Source organism: Drosophila nasuta, chromosome 2R (assembly GCF_023558535.2).
Source record: "Drosophila nasuta strain 15112-1781.00 chromosome 2R, ASM2355853v1, whole genome shotgun sequence".
NCBI classification, from domain to species: domain Eukaryota; kingdom Metazoa; phylum Arthropoda; class Insecta; order Diptera; family Drosophilidae; genus Drosophila; species Drosophila nasuta.
Genome location: NC_083456.1, coordinates 31,938,753 through 31,964,167, shown reverse-complemented (window position 1 = coordinate 31,964,167; position 25,415 = coordinate 31,938,753). Strand labels below are relative to the sequence as shown.

The window sequence follows — 25,415 nt, the reverse complement described above, 5'->3', positions numbered from 1 at the left end:
ACTCAAACACACTCTTACTCACACTCACTTGGCCAGCTCGCAGTCAAGTTGCCAAATATGCGTCCATAATTCATTATAACATATCCAGAGCATGTTCAAAAATTTATCGATTTCCCCGTCCAAGTCGCACAAAGTAGGTGAAACTTTTTCCTTGGCGGCGGCCCAAGTGAATACTGTGAATACTGCGAAGCATACTCAAATTATTCATATTCATACATGGATGGGGCCCAGCCCCCAAAAGGCCTGCCACCTGTCATTTTTGCCTGCCTCGCTGCCTCACATAAACACACACACACACTCTCCCATACATGAAAACATTTGCGGGCAATGGCAAAAATTGTTGCATACTTTTAGGCCCCTCAATATTTTACTGCCTTGTCCGACCGCAAAGCTTGATAAGCAAATATAACAGTATTACACACATCTGTCTAGCTGTCAGTCTCGGAGTGTATTGTGTACTTTACGGTATTGCGAATATATACCTGACGAGTCAATCACAATTTAAATATACTTTTCTTGCTTTTAAAGACTGTGCTCAATAAATTCCTGTGAAATATGATTCTTTTTGACTTTAAGAGTAGAAGCCCCGGGGAGATTGCGACAATCGCTTGCCATTATTAATTGCTACGTCAAAGAAAATGAAAATGTATAAAAAATGCGAGTTAATTAACGATGCATGCGTATAAAACGCATAAAAGTTTGATATTTGCGAAACAGAATACAATCAAAGGTAACGCAGAAATTCAATTAAAGGCATACGAAGAAAAAACCTGAAGAGAATACCTGAAGTAGTCGACTTTTAAATGCGCTGTAGAAAGAGGAAATGTTAGGAGAGTAAACATGAAATATACTTTTTCAATAACTTCTTAATTTGTAGTGCACTCTTTAAGAAATTTGCAGTATATAAAGTTGATATATTAATATAAGTAAGCTTCCACTTCGGATAGTCAACAGACTCTTATCTCTGGCACATTTCTGATGCTTCGCAGGGTATCGGAAATAATAGATATACAAACACTTACACACTCAACCATAACTACACACCCAAACACACACACACAGAGACACATAGAGAGTGGTGCATATGGGTTGATGGGTAATTGGAAACCAATTACGTGCGCTTAATTTCAGGACACGCTCATTTGACTGATTTTAATATTGCAACGAGGTTGCAGAAGGACTCGCTCGCCTGCAGCATGTCGGGCACGAAGCCGTACATGGCGCCAGAAGTGTTTATGTGCGCTCTGGAAGAAGTTGGTAAGTTGGCAAATTGTAAACACGGACAGGGCAAATGTGTGGGAGCAGTTGAGTCGCAAATTGAATTACTGCAGCTGCAACAAAGTTAATTGACTGCATCCGGTCATCATTTTGATGTTCATTTGCAGCGGGTTATAGCTATCCAGTGGATTGGTGGTCCCTCGGCGTTGTGGCCTACGAGATGAGGTCCAACAACCGGCCATTTGTGCTCCACTCGCACACTCCGCTGGTCGAGATCAAGAACGTGCTAAACACCTCTGTGCACTATCCTCACTATTGGAGTCACAACTTTATCGATCTGCTGCAGAAGGTGAGTGTTCCCTTAAATACGATAACAGTATTTATAACTCTCCTCTTTTCTAACAGCTACTCTGTGTGCATCCTGGCGCCAGGATTAGCTCACAGCAGGAGCTGCATCAGACACCGCTGTTGCGTCCCACAGACTTTCAAGTGGTGCTGGAGAAGCAGACGAAGCCGCTCTTCAAGCCACCCGAGGATCATCTCAACTGTGATCCCTGCCTCGAGCTGGAGGAGATGATCGTCGAGACGCGACCGCTGCACAAGAAGAAAAAGCGCCTGGCCAAGCAGCGTTCAGCGCAGCGGGACAGCGATCCAGAGACGACGCTCATCAAGGAGTTCATCGTCTACAATCGCTTCAAGGAGCTGAAGCGCAAGGCCATGGAGCAAAAGGAGAGCGACTGGCAGCGTGAACTTGAGCTGGCCATGGCCAATTCCATAGTGAACAGTCTGGCGCCCATTCAGGAGAAGCCCTCAACATCGCTAGTCAGCGCTGTCACGCCCTCATCCACGCCAACGCCCACTCCGACGCCTACGCCAACGCCCACGCCCTGCATTAGGGGCACAACACATCAACAACAACAGCAACAGCAAGCAAGAGATAGTGATAGTATTGAATTTATAGATCGCACACCTTCCCCGCAGACACAAATGCAATCGCAAGCAGTCACGCCCACGCCTCGAAGATTCTGCTGCAAGGCGACGAGCACGATCCGTGAATAAAGCGAAACCCCAAAAATATCCAAATTCATATTTCGAATCGCACAAATAGAGCGCAATTTGCCATTGCCACAGGTTTCACAGTCTCACCTCACCCGAAAGGCAGAACTACAAAAGAAGTATACAATAGAAAATGCTAGCTTCGGCATGTCGAAGAATTAATACCCTTGCAGATCAGAGATCATATTCTGTAGATTCAATTTGATAGTTCAGTTTAATACACCATTCAATATGTACAGCTGTGAACACTGAAATAGCAGTGCGACAGAAACAAAACTACATAACAGTTCTTTTTTGCTTATTCCTTTCTATTAATGATGATATAATGATATAAGAAACAAGCAAAAACCCGGTTAAATATTAAACGTACTGCTATTTCAATGTTCACAACTGCAGATTCTTCTTTTCATCCAACTCTGCAAGGATATTCGGTTTGATAACAATCTGAGAGAGCTACCGCAACCTTCAACAAGGATAAATCAAATATTTTTCGAGGCTTCGTATGACACACCACAACAACATTAAAATGAAAACACGCTGAATTGCACCTTTATATATATACACCGATGATATGTATAAATATTATTTTATAACTTTTCCAAACTGTATATATAGTATACATAAAAACATATGTACGAGTATTCTTTATACATGTACCTTTTTTAGATGTTAGCTGAGAAATCAAAATAAAAGATAATTTCCCCAATAACAATTCGTTTTGTCAATTAATCAATTCAATTTGCAAATAATAAAAGCGTTGAATTTCGATTTTTTTGAAGTTTTTATTTCAAGTTATATTTCATTCATGTTTCACATAAGTTTTTTTTAATGCTTTTTCTTTGTATAAAAAAGAGTAAATAATTAATCTGGTTTTGTGTGTGTATAAATTGCTGTTCTTGTTCACAAATTTGTTGTTCTTTTCTTTGTATGTTGTTAAAATATATATAATAATTATAATGGGTAATTGGTAATTGTATTTGATGTATTGGTATTGGTATTAAGTGTGTGTTGTTGTTCTTGTGTTTCGTGTTTAATGTTGAGGGGAAAACACTAACCAAATATTTCAATTATCATGTTTTATTGTTTTTCATTTCCCGTGTTTTTTTTGTTTTGTTTGTTTTCCTTTTCTTTCATTCAGCAAAAATGCAACATGTTAATAGTTTTTGTTTTTCGTTTGTTAATTCAATTTCTTTTATCCACGAATTTTTTTTTTCTTTTTGAAATTTTTTGTGTTTTGTGGCTTTTGTGGGTTATTAATAATTTACGAATATCAACATTTCTTACACAAAAGCCCATGCCACCACACGTCGCACGCCGCGTGTTGCACGTGTCCATCCTCCGCCCATCCCAACGATAGCAGCTCAACTGTTCTCGGGGACGGAGAGGGACGCACGAACACACGCTCAGCGTGTGGCCGGGTGGAGGCAAAAATGGAGGGGGAAAATGTTTAGAAAATCGTAAAATATATATATATATATATATATATATATTTGTATTTATATAACTTGCCACAGACAGAAAGGACAAGCTAAAGAGAAAGTATAGAAGAATTATTAATTAAGTTTTGAAATGATGATCCACTTGAAGATGAACGAGTAGAACGAGTATTTCATTAATATATGTTTCATTCATTAAAACTTTAATGAAATCTATTTTTGTTTTCGTTTTTTTTTAGTTTTAGTTGTCTGTATTGTTTTTCTTGAAGGCAAAAAACAAATGCAATTGTTAAGAAAAAGCGTCAGTTATTCACGTTTGTTGTTGTTGCGAAAATCTAATAGTTCCTGTCGCTTGTTTTTGTTTGTTAAAAAAAGAAATAAGATTGAATGAGAAGAAACTACAAGCTGTAAAGTATAAATGTGTGTGTATGAGTTTGTATGTGTTTTTTGTGTATGTGTGTGTGTGTTTTTTGGAGCTCACTTCGGTTTGTTTTGTTTGTTTGTTTGCTTGTGTTACTTTTCGGTTTGTTCTAAACAAAATGTTACTCTTTTTCGTTGAACTCCACACGTGGCGCTGGCAGCGGACATCCGCCGGGGCCTTTTTGTGGCAGCGCTACTGACTTGATCATACTATACTGTGGTGGTGTCCACAGACTCGATACGTGAGGCGGCTCCACCTTCTCCGCCGGCAGCCGCTGCTCCGTTAACTGGGCTGGTTGTATTAGCATTGCCGCCCTCCTCGCCGCCAGTGACATTGCCATCAGCCTTCTTTCTATTCTTCAGCAGCTCCACACTCAGATTTATGGTTTTCGTTTGCACTGGCGCATTGGCGTTCTCTGCTGGCGGCTCCTCGGCACCAGCTGCCGGTGCTGACTCTCCACCGCCGGTGGTGATTGTCAGCGAGAGATCGTTCAGCGACTTAAGCACCTTGTCCACGTCCTCCTGGGTGCTTGGACCGCCATTGCGATTGCCAAAGTGCAAGTAACACTTTCCAAAGTGACCTGCAACCAAAAACGAAATATAAGTAAAGCAAATTTCTATGTGCAATCGCTTGACACGCACCCTTCCATGAAATCGCCAATGGATTACATTCGCGTTTACGCAGCTCTGTTTTCAGATCCTTAACGCGAATGTCGCGTGTCAGATTTGACAATTTAACACAGAAGTCACGACGCGGCAGATTCTTCCGCTTGGGGCGACGCTCGCCCGCACCGGCCTCATCGAATTTACGATCTTCACTCTTAGCACCAACCTCGACACCAGACTGATCGCCTTCAGACTGCAATGTAAAACAAGATAAGTGAGTAAAGACTTTTGTGGAGTTATCGCACACTCCATCTAACCTTGTTTGTGCGTCTGCGGCGGTTGACAAAACGACCTTTGCGGCGTGGAGCACGTTTCTGCGCATTCTCCTGCTGTTGGAAGACAAAAGAAATTCAGAGTGAGCAAAGAATGCATTTATATAGCAAATATTTGTAAACATACGCCTTGTTGTTCGTTGTCAGTCTGTGAGGTGGTGCGTCCTGGGTTTCCTCGTTGGAAGCGACGACGCAAGTGTCCACGACGGCGTCTACTGTTCTGATGCTGCTCAACATCGGTATCCTCCTCCTTCAGGGCAATGGTCTTGCCCGATTTCTCAAGCTGCTCCTTCAGCTGCTGCAGCACGGGCAAGATCTTCAAGCGACGCTCGGACAGCAGTTCCCAGAACACGCCACTGGGACGTGGCAAACGCTTCGCCACGCGAATCACCTCAGTGGGTGTGACAATGATGTCCACAGGGGAATCGTATTTCTGGAACAGATTGACGGGCAGTGTGTCCACCACCTGCACATCATGTACGATTGTCACAATGGCTGTTTGTGGCGTAATCACGCCCAGCTCAATGAGCAATCCAATGTCCAGATCGGCAAAGCCATTGCCGCGTCCAATGCGATAGCCATCACGTGAAACGACCACCGAGCCAATGACCACCAAATCAAGCTTCAATTTGCTGTCCAGACCAATTTCCGAGCGGAACTTCTGTATATCCTGGACGCGCAGCGATTCCTTCTTCTGCTCATCGGTGGCATCCTCAGGCACTTCGACCTTGAGGAAGAGGGCCGACGAGTCGCGAGTGCTGGGCAAATAGACCGATTTATTGGCCAGCAATGCCTGTTCTTTAAAATCGTGCAAAGCCCTATCGATGGTCACTTTGATGTGCTCTGTATAGAAATGTAAGCAAGGAGAGAATCCAATAAAGAAATTGATAACATAGTACAGGCAATTAATTTACTTACGTGCTTTCTTGAACTCCTCCTCCTGAATGAGCAATGCAGCAGCCTTGTCAGCATCAACGAATGCAGGGATGCGGTTAAAGATGCCATTGAAGCCAAGGCCAACTTTACCCTCCTGGATCTTCTTCCAGGTCTGCACTCGCAACGAACGCTTTGTCGGCTCCGCAGGCTGAGCTGTTATAAAAGTTAACGTTGGTATTGTTAGCATAACATTTGCAATTTGTTGACATTAATAATAACGAGACGTAACATGTTCTTTTTGATAATAAAAACTTGAAAAGCTTTGCTCCATTAATTTAGCATTTAATTATTCGGCTGGCCACAGGTTTTATTTTATAGTACATTCCAAACACACATGCATATAATTGTGTATGTAAATATATAGCTGTATTGCTGCTATCGTTGTTCATCATGGATGGCGTATGAGGGGCTAAAAATAAACACAAACAAATGCGGCGGCGGCGGCAGCTGCCAAAGAGAGCGCGAGAGAGCGCAAAACTACTGAGCGGGGTTAGCAGTTTGTTACATGAGGAGAGAGTGTGATACAGAGAGTACACAAGATCTCGCATTACCGGCAACAAATTAAGTTTGATTTGTCAGCAGTCGCAGTCAGTTGCTTGTCGTTCTTATCTCTGACCCATGATTAACGCATGCATGTTATCACGCCAGGTTCATGTCGGACAAAATATATTTTCTACTGACTGATAAACCGGTTTTCACGCCCAACCAAAAAGGTACTGTACTGTGTGTGTACGCAAGCACACACACATTCGCACACTTGTGCAACAAACGAACTAAACAAACACGGACACACTAAAAAAACACCGGATGGCCATAGAAAATCTGCATAGAAAATATTCACTGGGGTTGCCACCTGTCCGAGCGAACTAAAACAATTTGTATATTTATAGAACTACATAAATAATAAACAGTTGTACAATGCATATTTTAAAATGATGACAGTAATTATAATTGTACAGCAAGGCGGCTACAAAGTGTGCGTGTTTAAATATCAAATAGGCAAAACATTAAAAATATCGATATTGACGTATGACCAATAAGTTGGCAACGCTGCGCCGCGCACACACACACGTTAGGTCGCTTATTCTTCATCACTCACTCACACACACACATGCACAGCATTTCTCAGCGATGAGCGCATCAAGCAAGACGCGCGAATTTTTCAATTAATATGTATGTACATATGTATCTGCAAATGTACATACGTATGTATGTATATTTGTATGAGCTTTGATGTGTTGTTGCTTTTGCAGGAGCGCGTTTGAATGTATTTATATATGTAGTTAGATAGTTCAACAGTGCTATGACAGAGAAAAAACACATTCAAATGGGCCAAGAGCAGTCGAAATGATTCACACCACACACACAATTTGGAAGTTCAACTTAGTAATTGCAGCACTTTTAGCATTTAAAGCATAAAAATGCGCGCCCGATGACGTAATTAATAGGAGAAACACGAAATTGGAATTGCCGACATACAGAATAGGCGCTCACACATTAACACATACGTACATATGTATGTACAATGTATATGCATGTGTATAATATACACATTTGTAATTTGTTGTTCTTTCTGCGCTGTACTTCGAAGTTCTCTTCGTTTTTCACCATTTCTAATGGCAAAATTCGCAGACTCATAGACGACGATGTCAACTCTTATTTACCGCAAGAATCAATCAGCAAAAAAAGGGAAAGAAATATGGCGGCAATTTGACAACTTTGGATGTCACTACTCTACAAAAAAATGGCCGTACTTACAAAAAAAAAAAAAAAAAAAGCGAAAAGAGCATGAACGATGTGCCTTTTGCCCTTGATCCAAATTTTTCGTGGGCGAGGGAAAGTGCAATATTCTGCACATTTATTTTGCAAAACCAACAGATCAAGCCCGGATAATAGTTAAATACATACGCGTTTACACATATAAATGTATGTATGCATGCAATTTATTTGCTCACAAAACAGAAAATCCCTATCTTCCACACTCCACCCCGAAAACTTACTTGTCGATGATACCTCCGCGGCGGCGGCAGCGGCAACGGGTGCTGCGTTGCTTTGATTTTCCATCGTATTTCGTTTATATAAATTGTGTTCTTTAAACTGTTCTGTTTAATTCTCTTTTTTGTAACAATTTCTTTTTTTTCACAAATTTATTTAACAGAGCAACGTCTACCTTCTCCGGCTGCTTCCAACAAACCACGTTTCTCACCCGATGAAATTGGAGTATATCGATAACGCGTTGCCTATCGACGGTCTGTCTACAATTCGCGAGACACACTGTCACCAGACGATATATTTTTTCTTTCACGTTTTTAGGAAAACCGAAAAAAATTAATGTGAGCACAAAATTAATTGCAGAAGAATAAAAAACGAAAAAAAAGTAAAAATAATTTGTGACACTAGCACAAAGACGTGTTGCTAGCTAATGAGAAACTCAATGCAGTATCAGATAAATGGAGTTTGACAGTAAAGTCAACGACAAGCAGTTTAATTCAATTCGCCATGTTTTTGATAGACCATTGTTGTTAAAGACTTTAATAAATTGAGTACAAATATTGGAAAATTAATTTCAGACAATAAATAACATTTCTTTGGCGCCATCTATTAAAATTCAAAGTTTCTATTTCCAGATTGTTTTACAACACTACACAGCTCTGGTATAAACAAAACGATATTGTGAACAGCGTACAGACCGTTATGTCACAGCTGTTTCTCTTCACAACGTGGAGCGGTAGACCGCTCAAGAAGTGTATTATTTGAATTTTATCAATTAAAATTCGACCGGTTAACGCTCGATGCAAAACTCGCGACATTATGCAATTTCCACTGGCAGGCGTCTGCTCTGCGCAGTGCGTTTGAGGCTCGGCACTGGCCTCAGTTGTGATAAACGCAACTTGCGTGTTGTTCCTGCTCAATTTTCTCGTAATCGCAAACATGAAACAAATGTTTCCGCCTTGTTTAAGCCGGTCCAGGTGCAGGCCAATGCTGACGACGAGGATGTGGGCTCCGAGCTGGTGGGCAAACTGGAAAAATCCGAACTGCTGAAGATACTCAACAAATTCGCCCAAAAACGAGAAATCAAAGCACTATGTTCGGAGAATGGTTTGGATTGTAAGTAAATGAAATAGTTATACCAAAATCGCATCTAATACAATCTATCTACAGCCTACTTGCAGCAACAAGCGTTCGGATCCTTTCGACGCTACTGCATTGAGGCAGAGAATCTGCCTGTTGATGTGCACATCATTTTCAGCGACATTATGCAAGGTGCGGGTCACATAGACGACATCTTTCCTTACTTTCTGCGTCATGCCAAGACTGTGTTCCCCCATCTCGACTGCATGGATGACCTGAAGAAGATATCCGACTTGCGGCAACCCGCCAATTGGTACAGCAATGCACGCGCCATTACCCGCAAAATCGTTTTCCACTCAGGACCTACAAACTCGGGCAAGACTTATCATGCCATGGAAAGGTATTTGAGTGCGAAGTCTGGTGTCTATTGTGGACCGCTCAAGCTACTGGCCACCGAGGTGTACAACAAGGCCAATGAGCGTGGCACACCCTGTGATCTGGTCACGGGCGAAGAGCGAAAGTTTGGCATTAGCGAGAACTCGCCAGCCAATCATGTGGCATGCACCGTTGAAATGACTTCAGTGAACACGCCCTGTAAGTAGAGATTGCTACTCAAGATTGCTGTGTACTAAATACTGTTTGCTTAACTAGATGAGGTGGCTGTCATCGATGAGATACAACAGATAAGAGACCCACAGCGGGGTTGGGCTTGGACGCGCGCTTTCCTCGGACTAATTGCCGATGAAGTGCATGTTTGTGGCGAGGCAGGCGCTTTGGGGTTGCTGCAAAAGATATGTGAAACCACTGGCGAAACTGTTGAGGTGCATCGCTATGATCGTCTAACTGAGCTGACAGTGGAGGACTCTGCTCTGGGATCACTGGACAATGTGATGCCGGGAGACTGCATTGTTTGCTTCAGTAAACATGATATTTATACGGTTTCGAGAGAGATTGAAGCAAGGTAATTTTTGGAATTCAATGTTATATTCAGTAACTTAACCAACTCTTATTTTAGGGGGAAGGAAGTAGCTGTCATTTATGGAGGTTTGCCTCCAGGTACGAAGCTGGCGCAAGCCGCGAAGTTCAATGATCCCGAGAACAGCTGCAAAGTGATGGTGGCGACTGATGCCATTGGCATGGGCCTCAATCTGTGAGTGGAATGAAATATTAAAACTGTACACTTGATTACAACAAGTAATTTCAGGAGTATTCGTCGCATCATTTTCTACTCGCTGGTCAAGCCCACAATGAATGAGAAAGGCGAGCGTGAAATCGATACGATTTCCATATCATCAGCTCTGCAAATCGCTGGACGTGCTGGGCGCTTTAAAACGCAGTGGGAACACGGCTATGTGACTGCCTTTAAGTCTGAAGATCTGGTGACGCTTCGACGCTTGCTCAGCCAAACACCAGAGCCTCTAAAGCAGGCAGGCTTACATCCCACCGCTGACCAAATAGAATTGTATGCTTACCATCTGCCAAACTCGTCACTGAGCAACCTCATGGACATCTTTGTCAATCTGTGCACTGTGGACGATTCGTTGTATTTCATGTGCAACATTGAGGACTTCAAGTTCCTGGCCGAGATGATACAGCACGTGCCACTGCCACTGCGTGCCCGCTATGTGTTCTGCTGTGCACCTATCAACCGCAAGATGCCTTTCGTGTGCTCCATGTTCCTGAAGATAGCGCGTCAATACAGTCGCAACGAACCCATCACCTTTGATTTTATCAAAAGGAACTGCAACCTGCCGCTGAAGCTGCCCAAAACAATCCTTGATCTGGTTCATCTGGAGGCAGTCTTCGATGTGATGGACTTGTACTTGTGGCTCAGGTGAGAGAGGATAGACTCTTTGTTGTACGCCACTTACTCACATTATGCTTTGTTGACAGCTATCGGTTTATGGATATTTTCCCTGAGGCTGCCCGAGTGCGTGATGCTCAAAAGGAGCTCGATGAGATCATCCAGCAAGGCGTATTTCAAATAACTCGTCTGCTCAAAAACACAGAAGCTGGCCAGGATAGCGATGTGCCCACTTACAATACACGTCGTGTAACGTCTGTGAAGGAGCCTCGTCTTCCCAGCTCATCGCGTGGTCGCCTTACAGAGCGACTTCTGGCTCAAGGTCTTCTGACTCCGGGCATGCTCAGCGAGCTGCGCAAAGAGTGGGATGCTCAAGCAACGGGGCCCAAAGATTCTCAGGATTATAGTGCAGACAGTGACGATGATGAGAGCACGAAGAAGACGGCGCGTCGCAAGCGCAGAAAGTAGACTAGGATTAGATAGATTGGGGGAATTGATTGATCAACAGAGAGATAGAGATAGAGATGTGTATGTGTATAGTTAGCGTAACATGGAGCCATAAGCTCTACGTAGCCGTTGTTAATGTTATCATTTTATTTGTAAGTCACAATTATGTAATATTAAAATTATTATTTTAATAATCAACAATGACAATTTAATTGCTTTAAATTGAAAAGTAGAAATTTGTAATCTATTCCAGGAAAATCCAATCACTTCATTCAGTTTTGTTTAATGGAGGGAGTTTTCTACATAGAGGCCAAAGTACACTGCAAATAAACTTGCAACATTTATTTGCAAGACTCTTTACATTTCTCGTGTGTTGTGTTTCTTTGGTTAAAGTTAGATGCACACATAGAAGCTTATAGAATAATAATATGTTATACAAAAAATGACTTGACAAGTTTCTTAAGTGCGTTTTGCTTTTCTTTTTACCAAATCGGTTAATCCTCATCTGTTGTTCCTACTCCAGCTCCTCCTCCTCTACTTTTTTTTTACTCTTTTTCTGACTTCGACTACAACTCTCATTAATCGCGTCCAAAATTAAATTTTAGATTAACTTTATATATCGCAAAGTTCAGTAACAACGAACACAGATTCATTTGTGAATTGTGATTATAAAATATTGGACATCGAAAACATAGAGATTTTCAAAAGATACAAATATATATGTATTTATATAATAATATTAAATATATGTAATAAAATATTTAAACTATTTATTTAAGATTCTTCTTCTTCTGCCTTTTCCTTATCATTTTGGTAGATACATAAGTTTTGTAATACTTGCTCGATTAAGACGACGTTCGACAATTAAGTAAAAATCAATTAAGTACCAACATTTATTAAAGCTTTCCATGGTTCTCCGTATAATTAGTTTAGCCTACAATATTTTGTTTCATTTTATATTCAAGGTAAATGCGCTCCCCTCGCCCTCGTCCTTCTATCCTCCTCTATCCCTTCAATAGGTAGTTTACTCTCTTCTTTTTTGGTAATTAAGTACTTAAATTTGTTTGTTTGCTAACATTTGCAACATTAAATGTTGTGTCTCTTAAATAGTTCTCCGAGCAACCCTCTTGAAATATCGAATAAATGGTGCTGGATTTCCAATATCTTTATAAACATTATAAACGCTCTTATCTATCTGCCTTCTGCTTTCTGTTGCCTCCTACTCCTGTTGTACCTTCGATTTTTGTGCGTATTTAATTTGAATCCTAGAGTATAGGTATATTTGTTGTATTCATATAAAAACTGGAACAATGCGCGATGATTTTCTAGGTAAAAATTTCTAGAATTTCCTCTATGTATATGTATATGTTTGTTTGTATGTATGCGTTGGCTACAATTGTTGCTTCTTTGTTTGTTTGTTGCTATTCATTTTTGCGCTTAGTTTTGCCAAAACATTCGAATATATTCGAGATATGCGAGCACTGAGATAGGTAATTAAATAAGTACGATTAACATTTGGTTTGAGAGAGGTAAGAATTCCAGATGTTTGTTAATTGTACTCGCAATCTCATACAATTCAAATGTTTTGATCAATACTCGGTTAACAATGCTAATAATTATTTGGTTTTTCAATTTGGAAATTCTTATTTATGGTAGTAATAAAAAGTGCTAGTCCGCGCGTTTTTCGGACCGTCAAAACCTTTGCGGTTAAATATTTGTTGAGTTTCTTGTTCGAGTTGCAGAGAAAATATTAAATACAAAAATGTATGTCAACATACGTATACTCTTTCTTTATCTAACATCATCATCATTCATACGACCTGTTGTCGCTCTTCGATCTCTAACCATTATCATATGCTTTATCACAAACAATTATAAAGTTCAAACTTGAGTAATAAGTTACATGCGTTTTGCATTTTGCATTTTTCAGTTGCGTATAAAAGTTTAATAATACTAGTTTAATTGTTAATTGTATTTTTCTTTTTCTTTTTTTTTTGTGTTTGCACATTTTATCAAAAAATGCTTTGCCAAATTTAAGTTAATTTTTGTGTTTTCCAAATTACAAAGATTTGTCGAGCCAAGTTAATGGGCTCAAATCTGGTTAAATAGTTTCCAGATTATCCAAAAAGTACAATATGTAGTCCTTGGGGTGCTGGAACACCTTCCGAGTTTTTTTTGTTGTCGGTGTTCCATTTAAAAAAAACCAATCAAAAGGTCTTAAGGCGACCATATCTCAAATCTAGACAAAATCTAGTTCCAATCCCGGCTCAATGTCGACTGCAACCGCATTGTCTGCAGCGAATTGAACGCCATCCGGCGACTCCGACTCCTTCTGAGTCGTTTTATCCTTGGACTTGTCCTTGAACGCAGCAAAGCTCAGTTTCTTGAGCGCCTTGCTGCTGCGTCCCGAGGACTGTCCCAACTGCTCGAATCAGGAATCCACAAGCACATGCCACCGTGCCAGAATCTCGCCCTTGGGCAACTCACAAACATCTGTCCAATGCGCACACTCCTCCGGTCCCGACGAGTTCAATCCCAAGCTAAACCAGCCAACCATCTCGTTCTTCTTCATGTGCCGCTTCGCATACACGGAGATCATGAGCGTCACATCGTTGAGCTGGAACAGCGCCACTTGGAACGCAAACGTCTCCTTGAACAGCGGATTGGGACCCCGACGAATGGACGTTTTGGCTCGCGATATTTCCTGCCCAATGCTGCTGACCATGCACAGTTTCACATACGTGTCGGGCGCCTTGTTCAGCGTCAGACTGCGGAACTGGCTGCCCTTGATAATCTCCACGCTCAAGCGACCCGTGACTCCATTGTAGCTCAGTCCCAGGAGCAGCTCCGAGACGCCGCCGTGTTGCATGGAGGACGTCGAACCAGCACTGTCCGATCTGGCCAAGCTAAGAAGGTCGCTCGTGGATCCAAGCAGCGATGATGTATTGCGCGGCTCCAAAGGCAGCCACAGATTAGTCTCTAGCTCCAGGTCGACGGTGGCAAAGCTCACATACGCCTCGCCTATGAGGCGTTCCTTGCGCAGTCGCTCGCAGCCATAGAGACGCACTCGCAGGCCCATGTTGTTGACATCCTCGGGATTGACACGATGCAGCAGAAAGCTCTCCATGTACTGTGGATTCTCACCACTCCTTATCTTGGTCTTGTGCTTCTGCTTCTTGTTCGGCAGCATCAGCATGCGCACCTGTAATTAAGCCATTTAATTAAGTCACTTCTGTGTGATGAAATAGCAGTGGTGACTCACCTGGGTGTGCGTCTGCTGGCCATTGCCCAGAGGTGGCAGACAGCGCGCCTGCATCACATGCACCGTCATCTTGCGCATGGGCGCATCGTACAACAAGGACATCTCCAGCTCGATGGGGCCACGCGGCGGGGCAATCTTTGAGTCGGTTGTCTCTATAATGTCATCCGACTTGATGGACCGCAAGTCACTCGTGTCGAAAAGAGGCTCCTAAAGGGATAGACAAGTGTCAATATTAAATGGGTAACAAAGTGAGAAAGTTTCGGTCGAGTGTGCTCGACCTTCAGGTACTAGCTACTCTATTTAGGAGTATGAACATCTGATGACTTATTCAGAATATTACTAGAAGGTAATATAAACATATTAGGACTTATTCAGAATATTACTCAAAGGCAATACAGCGGACAGTTTATTATCAATATTTGTATAATCCTGATGATGGAAGAGTATGATTACTTCTGTGCCACACTTATTGGCACTATCTTGAAACTTCCTTCTACCTTTTTGAGTACACATATACAGGAATCATTCAGACTATTACTAAATACCACAGTTTGTGGTGCGGTCATCCAATTTGATAACTCTACCTTACATAGTTAATAAGATATAAGTGTTACATGAAGAGACATACGATAAGCAGTGAAAGCTAATCAGGAATATAGCTAAACACTTTATGGGACAATTTCCCCTGTCATTTGGAATAACTTGTAAAGTACTTCTATATAAACATCTTAGGACTTGTTTAGAATATTACTCTAAGGCAATACAGCGGTAATAAATATTTGATACAGTTGATTACCAATATAATCCTAATGATGGAAGAGTAAGATTACTTTTGTGTCACACTTATTGGCAATATCTTGGAACTTGCTTCTACCTTCTTGAGTACACATTTACAGGAATCATTCAGACTATTACTAAAATACCACAGTTTGGGGTGCGATCATCCAATTTGATAACTCTACCTTACATGGTTAATTAGATATAAGTGTTACACAGACAGAAGTACGATAAGCAGTAAATGCTAATCAGGAATATAGCTAAACACTTTATGGGACAATTCCCCCTGTCATTTGGAATAACTTGTAAAGTACTTTCTCTATCAGGTACATATAATGGATATGTCAATTCGTCATGTGCTTACATCATCGTTGTTGTTGTTGTTATTATTATTATTATTTGTAGTGCTGTTGTTGTTGTTATTATTATTGGTACTACTAAACGTTGTAATTGGCACCACGACCACGCTATCCCTATCCTTGTCGACCTTTTGGGGCAGCACGTCGACCTTATGCTGTTGGTAACGCTGGGACTGTGAATGTGACTGTGAATGCGGTTTGCTGTACGAGCTCCTTGATGAAGGAATAGCTGTAATTGTAGTTGAAAGGCATGAATATGAATCAACTCGAATCGAATGGACAACTCAATCAATTATTCATACCTCGAGTCTCCCTTTCCCCAGTCAGAATGCCCGTGTGACTGTCGACAGACGCCTCAATGGAATCGTTGGAGCTGCACTCGCTGTGCGACGATGGTATGCCGACCTTGCCCCTTTCGGCAATTGCCAAGGGGTCACGTGTCACCGTGACGACCCTTTGCAGGTCCGCCTGATGATGATAATTGAAGGAGTGACCCGTCAACGGGTTCATTTGATCGATGCCCATGCCGTAGCCCACAAACTTGCCATTGGGCAGCAGATTGTTGTTCTGCTGATGCCAGCGCAGGCGACGCAGCATATCTTCCTCGGAATCGGAGCTGGTGTTCTCATAGCGTCGCTTTCGTGCTGTGCACAATAGTCGTATACTTAATATTTGCATGGTCTGAAGAAAGTTCAAGTTACTTACTGATCTTTTGCACGCATTTGGCTGCCAAGTGGCGTTCGTCACAGCAATTGATGCCATGGCGATGATGAAAACAACATCTGCGACTGATGTACAGGAAAAGCAGCAGGAGGAGCACAAGCACGCCAAAAAAAGACACCCAAGAGAGTTGTAACCTCAACTGTGCCTGCAATTAACGAAACAATAGGCACATGTGTTCTTTTTTATTATGGTGTAAGCAAATAAGGAAGACCTTTAATACAAATGTAAATAATACGTATGAAAGTTATAAGCGAGTGTACTCGACTGCCAGATACTAGGTAACTGGAAGTGGTGCAGTTTTTAAATTTTTTTAATTTGAAGTTTAATGTTAAGAACTCTTACTATAGTTAAAACATTCTTAAGAGCAGGTGTAATTATATGCAATATAAGAGGTAAAGGCTTAGATGTGAACTATATGATACATAATTGTAATAACGATATAGACATAAATATTTAATGAACTGGGAAACCACATAAAAATATTGTATTTCATATTCTGAGTATTCAGGGTTTTCCCCAATTCGAGCAGTAAATATTGGATTAGTCATATAACTACCTAGGCTAATATATATTACTTAAAATATAATGTATTTAATTTGACTAAGCAATTTTTGTAATATCGCCTGTCAAAAAGAAGTAATTTCCTTCTGTTTACTTAATTTACTCTTAGCACAGTTGCTACCACTTGACGATGACTGTTTCTGCTTTACACTCATTTATCATTCTCTTCCTCCCCATCATTAGCGGGTATAAACACCCAACATATGCACAATCACACACACACACTCAACGTTTGAAGCGAACTGCGCACTTGAGACCTACCCCACCACACCACTTCTTCGGCCCAGGTAAACAACGAATTAAGTGAGACTCTGTGACTGTGACATTGGACATTGAGGATATCATTTAATGAAAGAACGTACCTAACGAAGCAGTGCTATCCACACCAGATGTGACAATCATGTTGGTTCATGCGTGACTTTTTGGGGGTTTTTCCCAATTTCCTTCAGTTGTGGTCACAATCCTTGCTAATGCTGTTTATGTAAAAATCGTCGTATTCGATATTTATTGAACTAGAGTGGAAAAGCTCTCATGAGAGATGACAGCTCTGAGCACTGAGCACTCTGAGCGTTGTACCACGGTTTAAATCAATCGATTTTTCGCAGCACAATGAATATTTTGTTGACCGAGCACTGCAATATTTTTATGATGGATTGCAACTAAATACGAATTGCTTAAAGATAACCAATTATTTATTTTAGTAACTGTCACTTGCACTTATTTCTTATTTATAATACCATTGCAAATTCACAAAAAATTTATAGTTTCACTTTTTCTGCAACCGACGCGTCCGTCACTCTATAAACATTTTCCAGCAACTCTCGAGATGGTGCGGCACGTTCTATAGTTGATTTTAAAATAAAATTACACTAGCTAATCGAGCAATTTGTTGTACTGTATTCCACTTGAACGGTAGCAAATATAATATTCTGAAAGGATACAAAAGCTTTCCCCCACATCTTATGTGTGTGTATTCGCAGTGAGTGTTCGTGAAAAGCTTGACTTTTGACAGTTGCAGTGTCAAAACAACTGTTGCTTTATCGCTGCAATTTATATTTAAATTCAAGTTAAACTCTTGATTAGTAATTAATCTTTTGAGTTTGTTAAATTTGCATTTTTATTGCAGCTTCGGTGCACAAAAACCGTTATGAATCCAACGCGAATTTAGTTCGTTTTATTTATCGATGTACGCGTGACTCGCCTTATCGATTATTGTGACTATCGCTATATCGATAGGTGTGAAACGCTGCAGCACAAATCGCGGTGGCGTGGGGAGAACAATTCTGTTTGCCCAATTTTACGGACGATTTTTGTAAAATAAAACATGCAAAAATGGCAAAGAATAAATCGACGGTGTACCTAGGCTACGAGGATGAGGAAATTACAGCTAAACAGGCTGCATTCCTTAATAGCTGCACAAATAAAATAGGTGGAACTCCTGTAAGTACAAGTGCAAGTGCGAGTGATGAGCAGAGTTGTGATTTTTGTGTGGCAGTGACAGTAATTTATTGATATACATATAACGATTGGTTATTAGTGATTTCTATATTTCAATAATCACTTTAGTCTCTCTCTCTCAGATTGTTCAAATAATATACATGCATATCCTTGCGAAGTGTCACATGTATGCAAATATCGCTCACAACTGCACACACACATGCACACGGGCGTTTTTGCAGGCCTGTGTGTGTGTGTGGGAAGACATAAGAGAGACACACATAATTAAAATTGATTTTTTACCAATAGAATTGGCCGCGACATGAAGTCACAGTGCCCGCCTGTCCCCCTCTGCGGCATGGTGCGTCCCTTGATCGTCCAGATGTATGCACCCCTGGACCGTTCGCAGTTCCATCGCAATCTCTATGTGTTTGCCTGCTTGAGTCCAGCCTGCTCGCCCAACCAGAAGAGCTGGGTCTGTGTGCGCACCCAGCATCTGGACAATCAGTTCGATGTCATCACTGAGCAGCAATCGCCCAAGTTGCCTAATAAGCAAACCAAGAAGAAGAACAAGTCAAGTGCTCCCCAGAAGATCAATTGGTGCAGTGGCGCCGATGATTGGGGTAGTTGGGGAGAGCCAGAGATCGCCATGGACGAGGCCATGGATCTGACGGCGGATGATGAGCAGAACGAACGAAATGGCAACCTGCGGCCCAATGTGCTGCAGTACGTCAATACGGAGGAGGATTGCGATGGCGATGCGGCGGGCAAAGTGGCCGAGGAGGATGATGATGATGAAAGTACCTCTGTGGAGAATGATTTGGCCTGTGGCTTCGGTCAAATCGATATGAATTCGCCCGAGAATTCGGCCGAAGATCCAAATGCCAATTGTGCAGCTGCTGTTGTGGCCACAGCAAGTGCAGATGGAGCTGGTGCTGGAGCGGGAGCCACAGCAACTATTTGCGCTGAGATCGAGGGACCCGAGACGGATGTGGTGCTAGTCGATACACCAAAGAAGCCGGAACGCGATCTAATTGCACTACTCAAGCATACCTCATTGCCGGCGACTCTGGGACCGCTCTCCCAGATCAAGGACCTCACACTTAAGTCAATTTACATAGCGGTGGATGTGGAGCCAAGTGGCAAGCAGGAGGAGTACGAGAACTATGGAGGCCTGCTGTCCATGGATCACATACGTGATCTGTATCAGGAGTACAAGCTGCAGGATGAGAATCCAGCGCGTTCGCCTGTGGCTGCCGCATCGGGAGCTGCTGTGGGCGGCGGCGATGCTAGCGACGAGCAGGAGGCATATGAGAAGGCGTTGCCCGCCCATGGTGATGTTGTGTTCCACAACTTTATTACAACCATACAGCAGAATCCAGGACAACTACTAAGGTGAGGAATCGATTGATTTGTATATAGAAAAATGTTGATTGATGACATTCTTTAGATACTCTCGAGATGCGAATCCGCTGCTGGTGGCGCCGCTCGCTGAGCCGCTGCCCAAGTGCCAGAACTGCAAGGGCGAAACCATCTGCGAGGTGCAGTTGCTGCCCACGTTGATACCCAAGCTGCGCTTTCAACAGAACTCCTGCAATGCGCCCATCGAGTACGGCAATGTCCTGGTTTTCACTTGCCTCAAGAGCTGCTGGGATACGCCCGATCAGATGCGCTACGAGCACGTTGTTGTCCAGTCCGAAACATAAGCTAAATGTATAGTATGTATACTATATAACATAGAATATTTGAAAACGCAAATTTGCATTCACTTAGAAAATGAAAAGCTAAGCTTTCTCACTTGTCCTAGGATGATTTTATGGCTCTAGTTATTAAGAACGTTGTACGCTTTTAGACAGCAAATGCGCCGATTAATCGATACTGCATAGTTGCTAAAGACTCGTTATTTCCAATTCACAAAACTTAACAAAAAAGAAACACTTTTAATTAGAGAAACGCTATGCAATTCGTTTTATTTACAAGGTTTTGGGTACTAGGCCAACGGAGCATCCGCATCCAGATGGTAGCTCTTCACTGGCGAGAACCAAAGTGGCGGATACTTGGCAGCAGTCAAATCAAACTCCGAGCTGCTCTCGATCTTATTGCGACGCTGCACCAACGTGTACTTTGTCCACGCCAGCTGTCCAAACTGTCGCTTCGAGTTGTTCAAAATGCGCAACTCAATCACATACTGTGTGTTGTTAGCCTCCTCATCGCCGGGCATCATGCTGCCACGACGATGTCGCTGCGTGAATGCTGGTCTCGACTGTGACTTCTGCAGGATTAAGGTCACAATGTTGCCGAACAGTCGATAGCGACCACGCAGCACATCTGGACGACTAGTGTACACCTGCTTCAGCTTGTTGACTCCCTGAGCCGGCTCATCGGCACTCGTCATCATTAGCACCTTGCCATCGGGTAGAAAGCGTATGTAGCGATAGTATTCAACCAGCTGCAGTGGGCGATAGAACTGATCCTGGAAGCTGTTCTCACCCATGCGCAGGTAGGTTGTCTTGCTGATGTAGCAGCCGCTGAACAACACTCTCTCCCGCCTTATGAACATATCACGCCAACTGCCGTAGCTCAAGCCATCCTCCAGACCCTCCAAAGTGCCTACGTTATGACCCCAAACCCTGGGAAAGCAAAGTTATATTATAAACTCATTTCTATGACATGTAGTTACAGCTACTCACTTGCTACAAGCCAATCGCCAGAGCTCCTCGTCGCGTCCATAGATGTAGCAGCCCTTGCAGACAGCCGCGAACTGCTCCAGCGAATGCATGTCCAGCTGGGAGGATACCACCCAACGCAGGATGTTCATCATGATCTCGGGCGGAAGATCGGAGATGTGCATGTTGTGACTAGTTGAAATGACACTTGTATCACGACTACTAAGCAACATTTTGCCACCATAGATGTCAACGCAAGCCACGTCGCGCTGGAACTTGTCATATAGACCATCGATTAGATCGACGTCGATATCTTCCTTGGCATCCGTGTGATTCAAATCAAGTTGCTTGCCAAAATCGTTGGGTAGGTTGTGATACTTTTTGTTAGCATCGTAATTTAGCTTCTGCTGCTCATAAAATCGAAATTCGATATCAGGTACAATTTGTGTAGCTTTGCGGTAATAAGCAAGAGCATCGTACACTTTGCCCCTCTGCTCCAAGTCCACGGCAGTGCGGTACAAGCTTTCAGCCCGCGCTTGTGCCTCAATGTCATTTAGTCCCAGCGGCGACTGCTGCTGCTCATCCACTTCATTAGGCTGCTCACGAGTTGGTTCATTTTGCACTTGCAGCTCACGTTGCCAGTTCACGCGGAACTCGTCGAGCGCACTGTTTTGATAATCAGCTGAAGAGCCCGTGTCGCCCATATTGTGATTGCTACGAGGAAAGGCTACAAAGTATTTGTGTTTTGTCACTGTAAGCGTATGTAATTGGATTTTTATCTTAGCTGACGCAATTTCTAACCTGCAAGTGGGGGAATTAGTTGTCTAGTAAGTGGCTCGCTCTGCTAGATCTAGATCTAGATCCATGGAATATTGAAAGGCGTCTGCTCCAGCTGCTGCCGCTGACACTATAATAAATGGACGTGCGTATTGTTGTTGATCACGGCCGCACGCTTCGCTACCCATTGACTTGTCAATTACTTTGCGTTGCATGTGCAATTTAACTCGCTGTTTATTTACTTCGCTGTTTATTTACAGTTTTGTTTCTTCAAAGAACGAGCTTTCCAAAGCTATTGCCGTGTGACCGACCACAACGAAAGTTTCTAATAAATTACGTTTTAATACCATAACATAAATACAGTGCTGCCATGCTGCTATTAAAGAAGTTAGTATATTTGGTATAATTTTCGGGCTTTTGAAACCAGCTGCAATCACACTGCGAATTGCATTTACCGGTTGTTTACATGTGTGTTTTGGTTTTTGCTAAAATCAAACAAATTTTAATTGATAAATGATAATTGATAACAGTTAAATTTGTGTAAATCATGTCTGCTGACTACGCGGACTTGTGCTCGGCCATACTGGAACAGTGCTTTGGCAAGGTGGTGCAGTCTGTGGCCGACTGCCTCTTCTCGGCGACCACGCGCACGTTGTCTCAAATAGTGAGCAGCACCAATTTCTCGAGAAAGGAAGTGGGACTCGCGCTGTCTGTGCTGATTAAGTTCCGGCTGGTTAATTTTGAACCCTCCAAAAGCAATGCCTACCTTCCTGAGTACTCCTTAAGGCGGGAAGACGTAATCTGCTTGCTTCGCTATTCCCGGTGAGAGTGACATGTGGCATTCAGTTAATTAGGAAGTAATCTTTATAAAATTCATTTCAGCTATATACATTTGGTACAGTCGAAGTATGGGAATGTTGGAGCATCAATTGCAGAGGAGCTGCTGAATTCTGGTTCTGACACAGCAACAAGTATTCTGTTGAAATGTTTGTCCAATGGCGAAAATAAATCGGAAACTGCCGAGAGCTATAAGAATACACTTCTTAAAATGATTGCGGATCATTATATCATTAAGTCACCCGAGTTGATCACGAGTGAGGAGGGAGATGATTTGGTACCAAGATTCCTGACCAACGAGTGCGATTTCTTTGTGCCTCCCATCATTGATTTGCAGCTGCTGGCCAAGATTCAAAAAGGCGAGTCCACGTTCTCAAATGCTCAAGACGGTGCCATGGTGTGGCACTTGAACTATGATAGATTCCATCAGGAGTTCAGGGATGACATTATGAAAATTGCCATTGAGCGAAAACTGGGTGAAAATGCGGCCGAATGTTTTCGATTTATTCTGAATATAATGTACAATACCACAGATCCTTGGCAGAGGGTGAGTTCTTCAATAGTTCTTATTTGTTGTAGTTTAAATATGATTCTCTTATAGAGGGTGTCCAATCAAGTTACCTATGTGGAAATCAAACAGACAATTGAGAGGAAATCAAATAATTTGGACCTATTGAAGCATCTCGATCAATATATCGCCTTGATCACGGACGATTCACTTGGTTTTCTGCGAAAAGTTGGCGACATGGGCGGTGGACAATATGTGGTCGATATGGAGAGCTCATTTGAGTCCTTGGCTTTTGCTTGCGTCGAGTCTGTGATTACCGAACGCTTTGGCTCGAAGGCAGCGCGCATCTTTCGAGTGATTCGGTTCAAGAAGTTCATTGAGCAAGAGGATTTGCAAAAGGAGGCTATGATACCGGCAAAGGAGGCCAAATCTCTTGCTTACAATCTGTTCCAGGAGCAATTTATACATGTGAAGGTTATAAAAAAGGCCGGCGGAGGAGGCAGTGGACCAGCCAAGGCTTTCTATCTCTTCCAGATAAAGACGAAAGATGTAAGGTTAATATAACTTTGACATTGAAGCGATATATTAATTCATTTCTATTACAGACTGTAAGAATGCTGCTGGACGTTTGCTACAAAGCACTATACAACATTATAAGACGCTCGAATTTTGAGAAAAGTGAACACAAGGGATTGATTGAGAAATCGCAACGACTTGACAGCATTGTGGAAACTATGAAAGAACGCGGTGAATCAGAGGATTATATTGCAGAGGTAGTTATTGTTATAAGCTAAACAAATAAAATGTGTTGAATATTTTCTTTTGCAGATTGTGGAAACGTTTACGCCGCCTGAGTGTGAAATTCTCAATAAGGTGAAGCATCGCATTAAAACCTTATCGAAAGCTGAGCTTACGCTGGACGACACGATATTCCTATTACAAATGTATCAACATCATTGCACAACTTTGCCAACGGGCATTCAGAAATTTAAATAAACGTTACGTATTTTGAATTGGTTGTGAACTTGGCTTTTTTAGGCTGCGACACATTTAGTACCTATTTAGTACATAAAGACATTTGTCCAAAATCCCCGTATTAAAAGTACTTACGATATTGCATGGCATTTAGCTCAGTGGGAAATGTTTAGCGTAGCATTTAGTTTTTTTGTGATGCATGCTGCCCACTCACATCAATCAGCTTATTTTGCAGTGCACTATTTCAATTTTCAGCAGTCTGGCAATAAGTCAACAAATTTTAAGGTGTGGCAACATTATATTTAAATTTGAATTCAAATAATGAAATTAACAAAGCAACATTGAAAAGCATTTATTAAGAATAATATATTTTGTGATATATTTTTAATAAGACAAATTGAATAAAAAGTTAAAAATATAAATGTATGTTCTCAATGATCAAGTTGTACGGATTGCTGGATAATAAGGAGTCAACCCATCTCGCAATGTATCATCAGCTTGTTAACTGACATTTTTGATTTACACATTTTTCACATATGACATCTGACCCCGCTGGCATAATCGGCTCGTTTTTTTGACATGGGTTGCGGCAGCAGTCGAGAGCACAACACGACGATAGGCCCAACTCGCAACTTAACGAGAAAAGTGCTGACTGAAAGGAGAAGCAAGAACGGCGGCAATAAAAGCGTAAATTAATTAACAATATCGCATTTCCATATGTGCTGCGTTGTGTTGAGTTGTTGTGTTGTGAGCCATGTACTACAAGGCAAAGCAGAAGCCAAGACTGTTGGCCACGCGTCTGTGTTACGCCCCTTGCCGTCGCGACCCGCCCCTTTTATGACGCCCACACGCACACCCCATGTTTATTTGCATAAGTAGCTCAGCATTTTTGGGGCGCGCACACAAGAAGGTAAAAAGCAGGGTGGAAGGAGTAGGGAAGGGGGGAAACACGCATTTCTACATGTGTGTGTACAAATTAGGGGCAACGTGGTAGAAAAAAAAGGGAATTTCTTTTGCGGGCAGACAGCTAGACAGATGGACGGACGGACGGAGTCGAGGCTGGCACTCAACTGGTTGAATGATGTCCTTCATAATGACGGAGCAAGCAACAGAACCTTAAATAAACACGGCAAATGGACAAAGCCTACCGTTTCCGTTTCCCCCTCTTCCCCCTTACACCACACACTTCTCAAGCCTCGAGCGTGG

The 25,415-nt window shown here is 42.2% G+C and overlaps 7 protein-coding genes across 9 annotated transcripts in view; 4 read left to right on the top strand and 3 right to left on the bottom strand.

Moving 5' to 3' along the window:
* The window catches only part of LOC132785808 (serine/threonine-protein kinase 32A), a 32,285-nt gene extending 29,175 nt beyond the window's left edge, over positions 1-3,110 (top strand). For all 3 annotated transcript variants that reach the window (XM_060792085.1, XM_060792086.1, XM_060792087.1), the window contains 3 exons: positions 1,132-1,257; positions 1,386-1,567; positions 1,624-3,110. In XM_060792085.1, coding sequence (XP_060648068.1) covers positions 1,132-1,257; positions 1,386-1,567; positions 1,624-2,277 — 962 coding nt within the window. In that variant the 3' untranslated portion in view covers positions 2,278-3,110. The remainder of the gene's footprint in view (positions 1-1,131; positions 1,258-1,385; positions 1,568-1,623) is intronic.
* On the bottom strand, positions 3,037-8,218 carry LOC132785805 (methenyltetrahydrofolate synthase domain-containing protein). Its single transcript, XM_060792082.1, has 6 exons — positions 8,005-8,218; positions 5,987-6,157; positions 5,196-5,911; positions 5,054-5,125; positions 4,773-4,989; positions 3,037-4,711 (listed from the first exon to the last, which is right to left on the bottom strand). Exons 1-6 carry the CDS (start codon positions 8,066-8,068, stop codon positions 4,341-4,343), a joined length of 1,611 nt encoding a protein of 536 aa, XP_060648065.1. The 5' UTR covers positions 8,069-8,218; the 3' UTR covers positions 3,037-4,340.
* Positions 8,219-8,479: 261 nt separating this feature from the next.
* On the top strand, positions 8,480-11,348 carry LOC132785803 (ATP-dependent RNA helicase SUV3 homolog, mitochondrial). Its single transcript, XM_060792079.1, has 6 exons — positions 8,480-9,112; positions 9,167-9,670; positions 9,728-10,037; positions 10,092-10,226; positions 10,281-10,910; positions 10,970-11,348. The coding sequence occupies exons 1-6, from the start codon at positions 8,797-8,799 to the stop codon at positions 11,346-11,348; spliced, it is 2,274 nt and encodes a 757-aa protein (XP_060648062.1). The 5' UTR covers positions 8,480-8,796.
* On the bottom strand, positions 11,000-17,975 carry LOC132785804 (synaptotagmin-14). Its single transcript, XM_060792081.1, is given in 7 exon segments — positions 11,000-14,529; positions 14,590-14,796; positions 15,731-15,954; positions 16,028-16,369; positions 16,431-16,563; positions 16,565-16,593; positions 17,372-17,975. Coding segments are annotated over 7 exon segments (1,938 nt in total). The 5' UTR covers positions 17,412-17,975; the 3' UTR covers positions 11,000-13,566.
* A 273-nt stretch (positions 17,976-18,248) lies between these two features.
* Positions 18,249-20,404, top strand: LOC132785807 (programmed cell death protein 2-like). The gene is given in 4 exon segments (XM_060792084.1): positions 18,249-18,449; positions 18,756-18,791; positions 18,793-19,841; positions 19,897-20,404. Coding segments are annotated over 4 exon segments (1,449 nt in total). The 5' UTR covers positions 18,249-18,341; the 3' UTR covers positions 20,153-20,404.
* LOC132785809 (F-box only protein 9) lies at positions 20,385-21,816 on the bottom strand. The gene is made up of 2 exons (XM_060792089.1): positions 21,137-21,816; positions 20,385-21,076 (listed from the first exon to the last, which is right to left on the bottom strand). Exons 1-2 carry the CDS (start codon positions 21,814-21,816, stop codon positions 20,437-20,439), a joined length of 1,320 nt encoding a protein of 439 aa, XP_060648072.1. The 3' UTR covers positions 20,385-20,436.
* A 516-nt stretch (positions 21,817-22,332) lies between these two features.
* LOC132785806 (DNA-directed RNA polymerase III subunit RPC3) lies at positions 22,333-24,259 on the top strand. The gene is made up of 5 exons (XM_060792083.1): positions 22,333-22,711; positions 22,772-23,273; positions 23,328-23,783; positions 23,840-24,007; positions 24,063-24,259. Exons 1-5 carry the CDS (start codon positions 22,437-22,439, stop codon positions 24,228-24,230), a joined length of 1,569 nt encoding a protein of 522 aa, XP_060648066.1. The 5' UTR covers positions 22,333-22,436; the 3' UTR covers positions 24,231-24,259.
* The last annotated feature ends 1,156 nt before the right edge of the window (positions 24,260-25,415 follow it).

Bases quoted from the DNA above. Each gene is read 5' to 3' on its own strand.
- LOC132785805 (XM_060792082.1), bottom strand. From the start codon at position 8,068: ATGGAAAATCAAAGCAACGCAGCACCCGTTGCCGCTGCCGCCGCCGCG. The intron at 5,126-5,195 runs GTATGTTTACAA...GTCTTCCAACAG, and splicing joins CTGACAACGAACAACAAGGC to CAGGAGAATGCGCAGAAACG. The intron at 4,990-5,053 runs GTTAGATGGAGT...TTTACATTGCAG, and splicing joins GCCGCAGACGCACAAACAAG to TCTGAAGGCGATCAGTCTGG.
- LOC132785803 (XM_060792079.1), top strand. From the start codon at position 8,797: ATGCAAAACTCGCGACATTATGCAATTTCCACTGGCAGGCGTCTGCTC. The intron at 9,671-9,727 runs GTAAGTAGAGAT...TTGCTTAACTAG, and splicing joins GACTTCAGTGAACACGCCCT to ATGAGGTGGCTGTCATCGAT. The intron at 10,911-10,969 runs GTGAGAGAGGAT...CTTTGTTGACAG, and splicing joins GACTTGTACTTGTGGCTCAG to CTATCGGTTTATGGATATTT.
- LOC132785806 (XM_060792083.1), top strand. From the start codon at position 22,437: ATGTCTGCTGACTACGCGGACTTGTGCTCGGCCATACTGGAACAGTGC. The intron at 22,712-22,771 runs GTGAGAGTGACA...AATTCATTTCAG, and splicing joins TGCTTGCTTCGCTATTCCCG to CTATATACATTTGGTACAGT. The intron at 24,008-24,062 runs GTAGTTATTGTT...TTTCTTTTGCAG, and splicing joins CAGAGGATTATATTGCAGAG to ATTGTGGAAACGTTTACGCC.
- LOC132785809 (XM_060792089.1), bottom strand. From the start codon at position 21,816: ATGGGCGACACGGGCTCTTCAGCTGATTATCAAAACAGTGCGCTCGAC. The intron at 21,077-21,136 runs GTGAGTAGCTGT...TTGCTTTCCCAG, and splicing joins TGGCGATTGGCTTGTAGCAA to GGTTTGGGGTCATAACGTAG.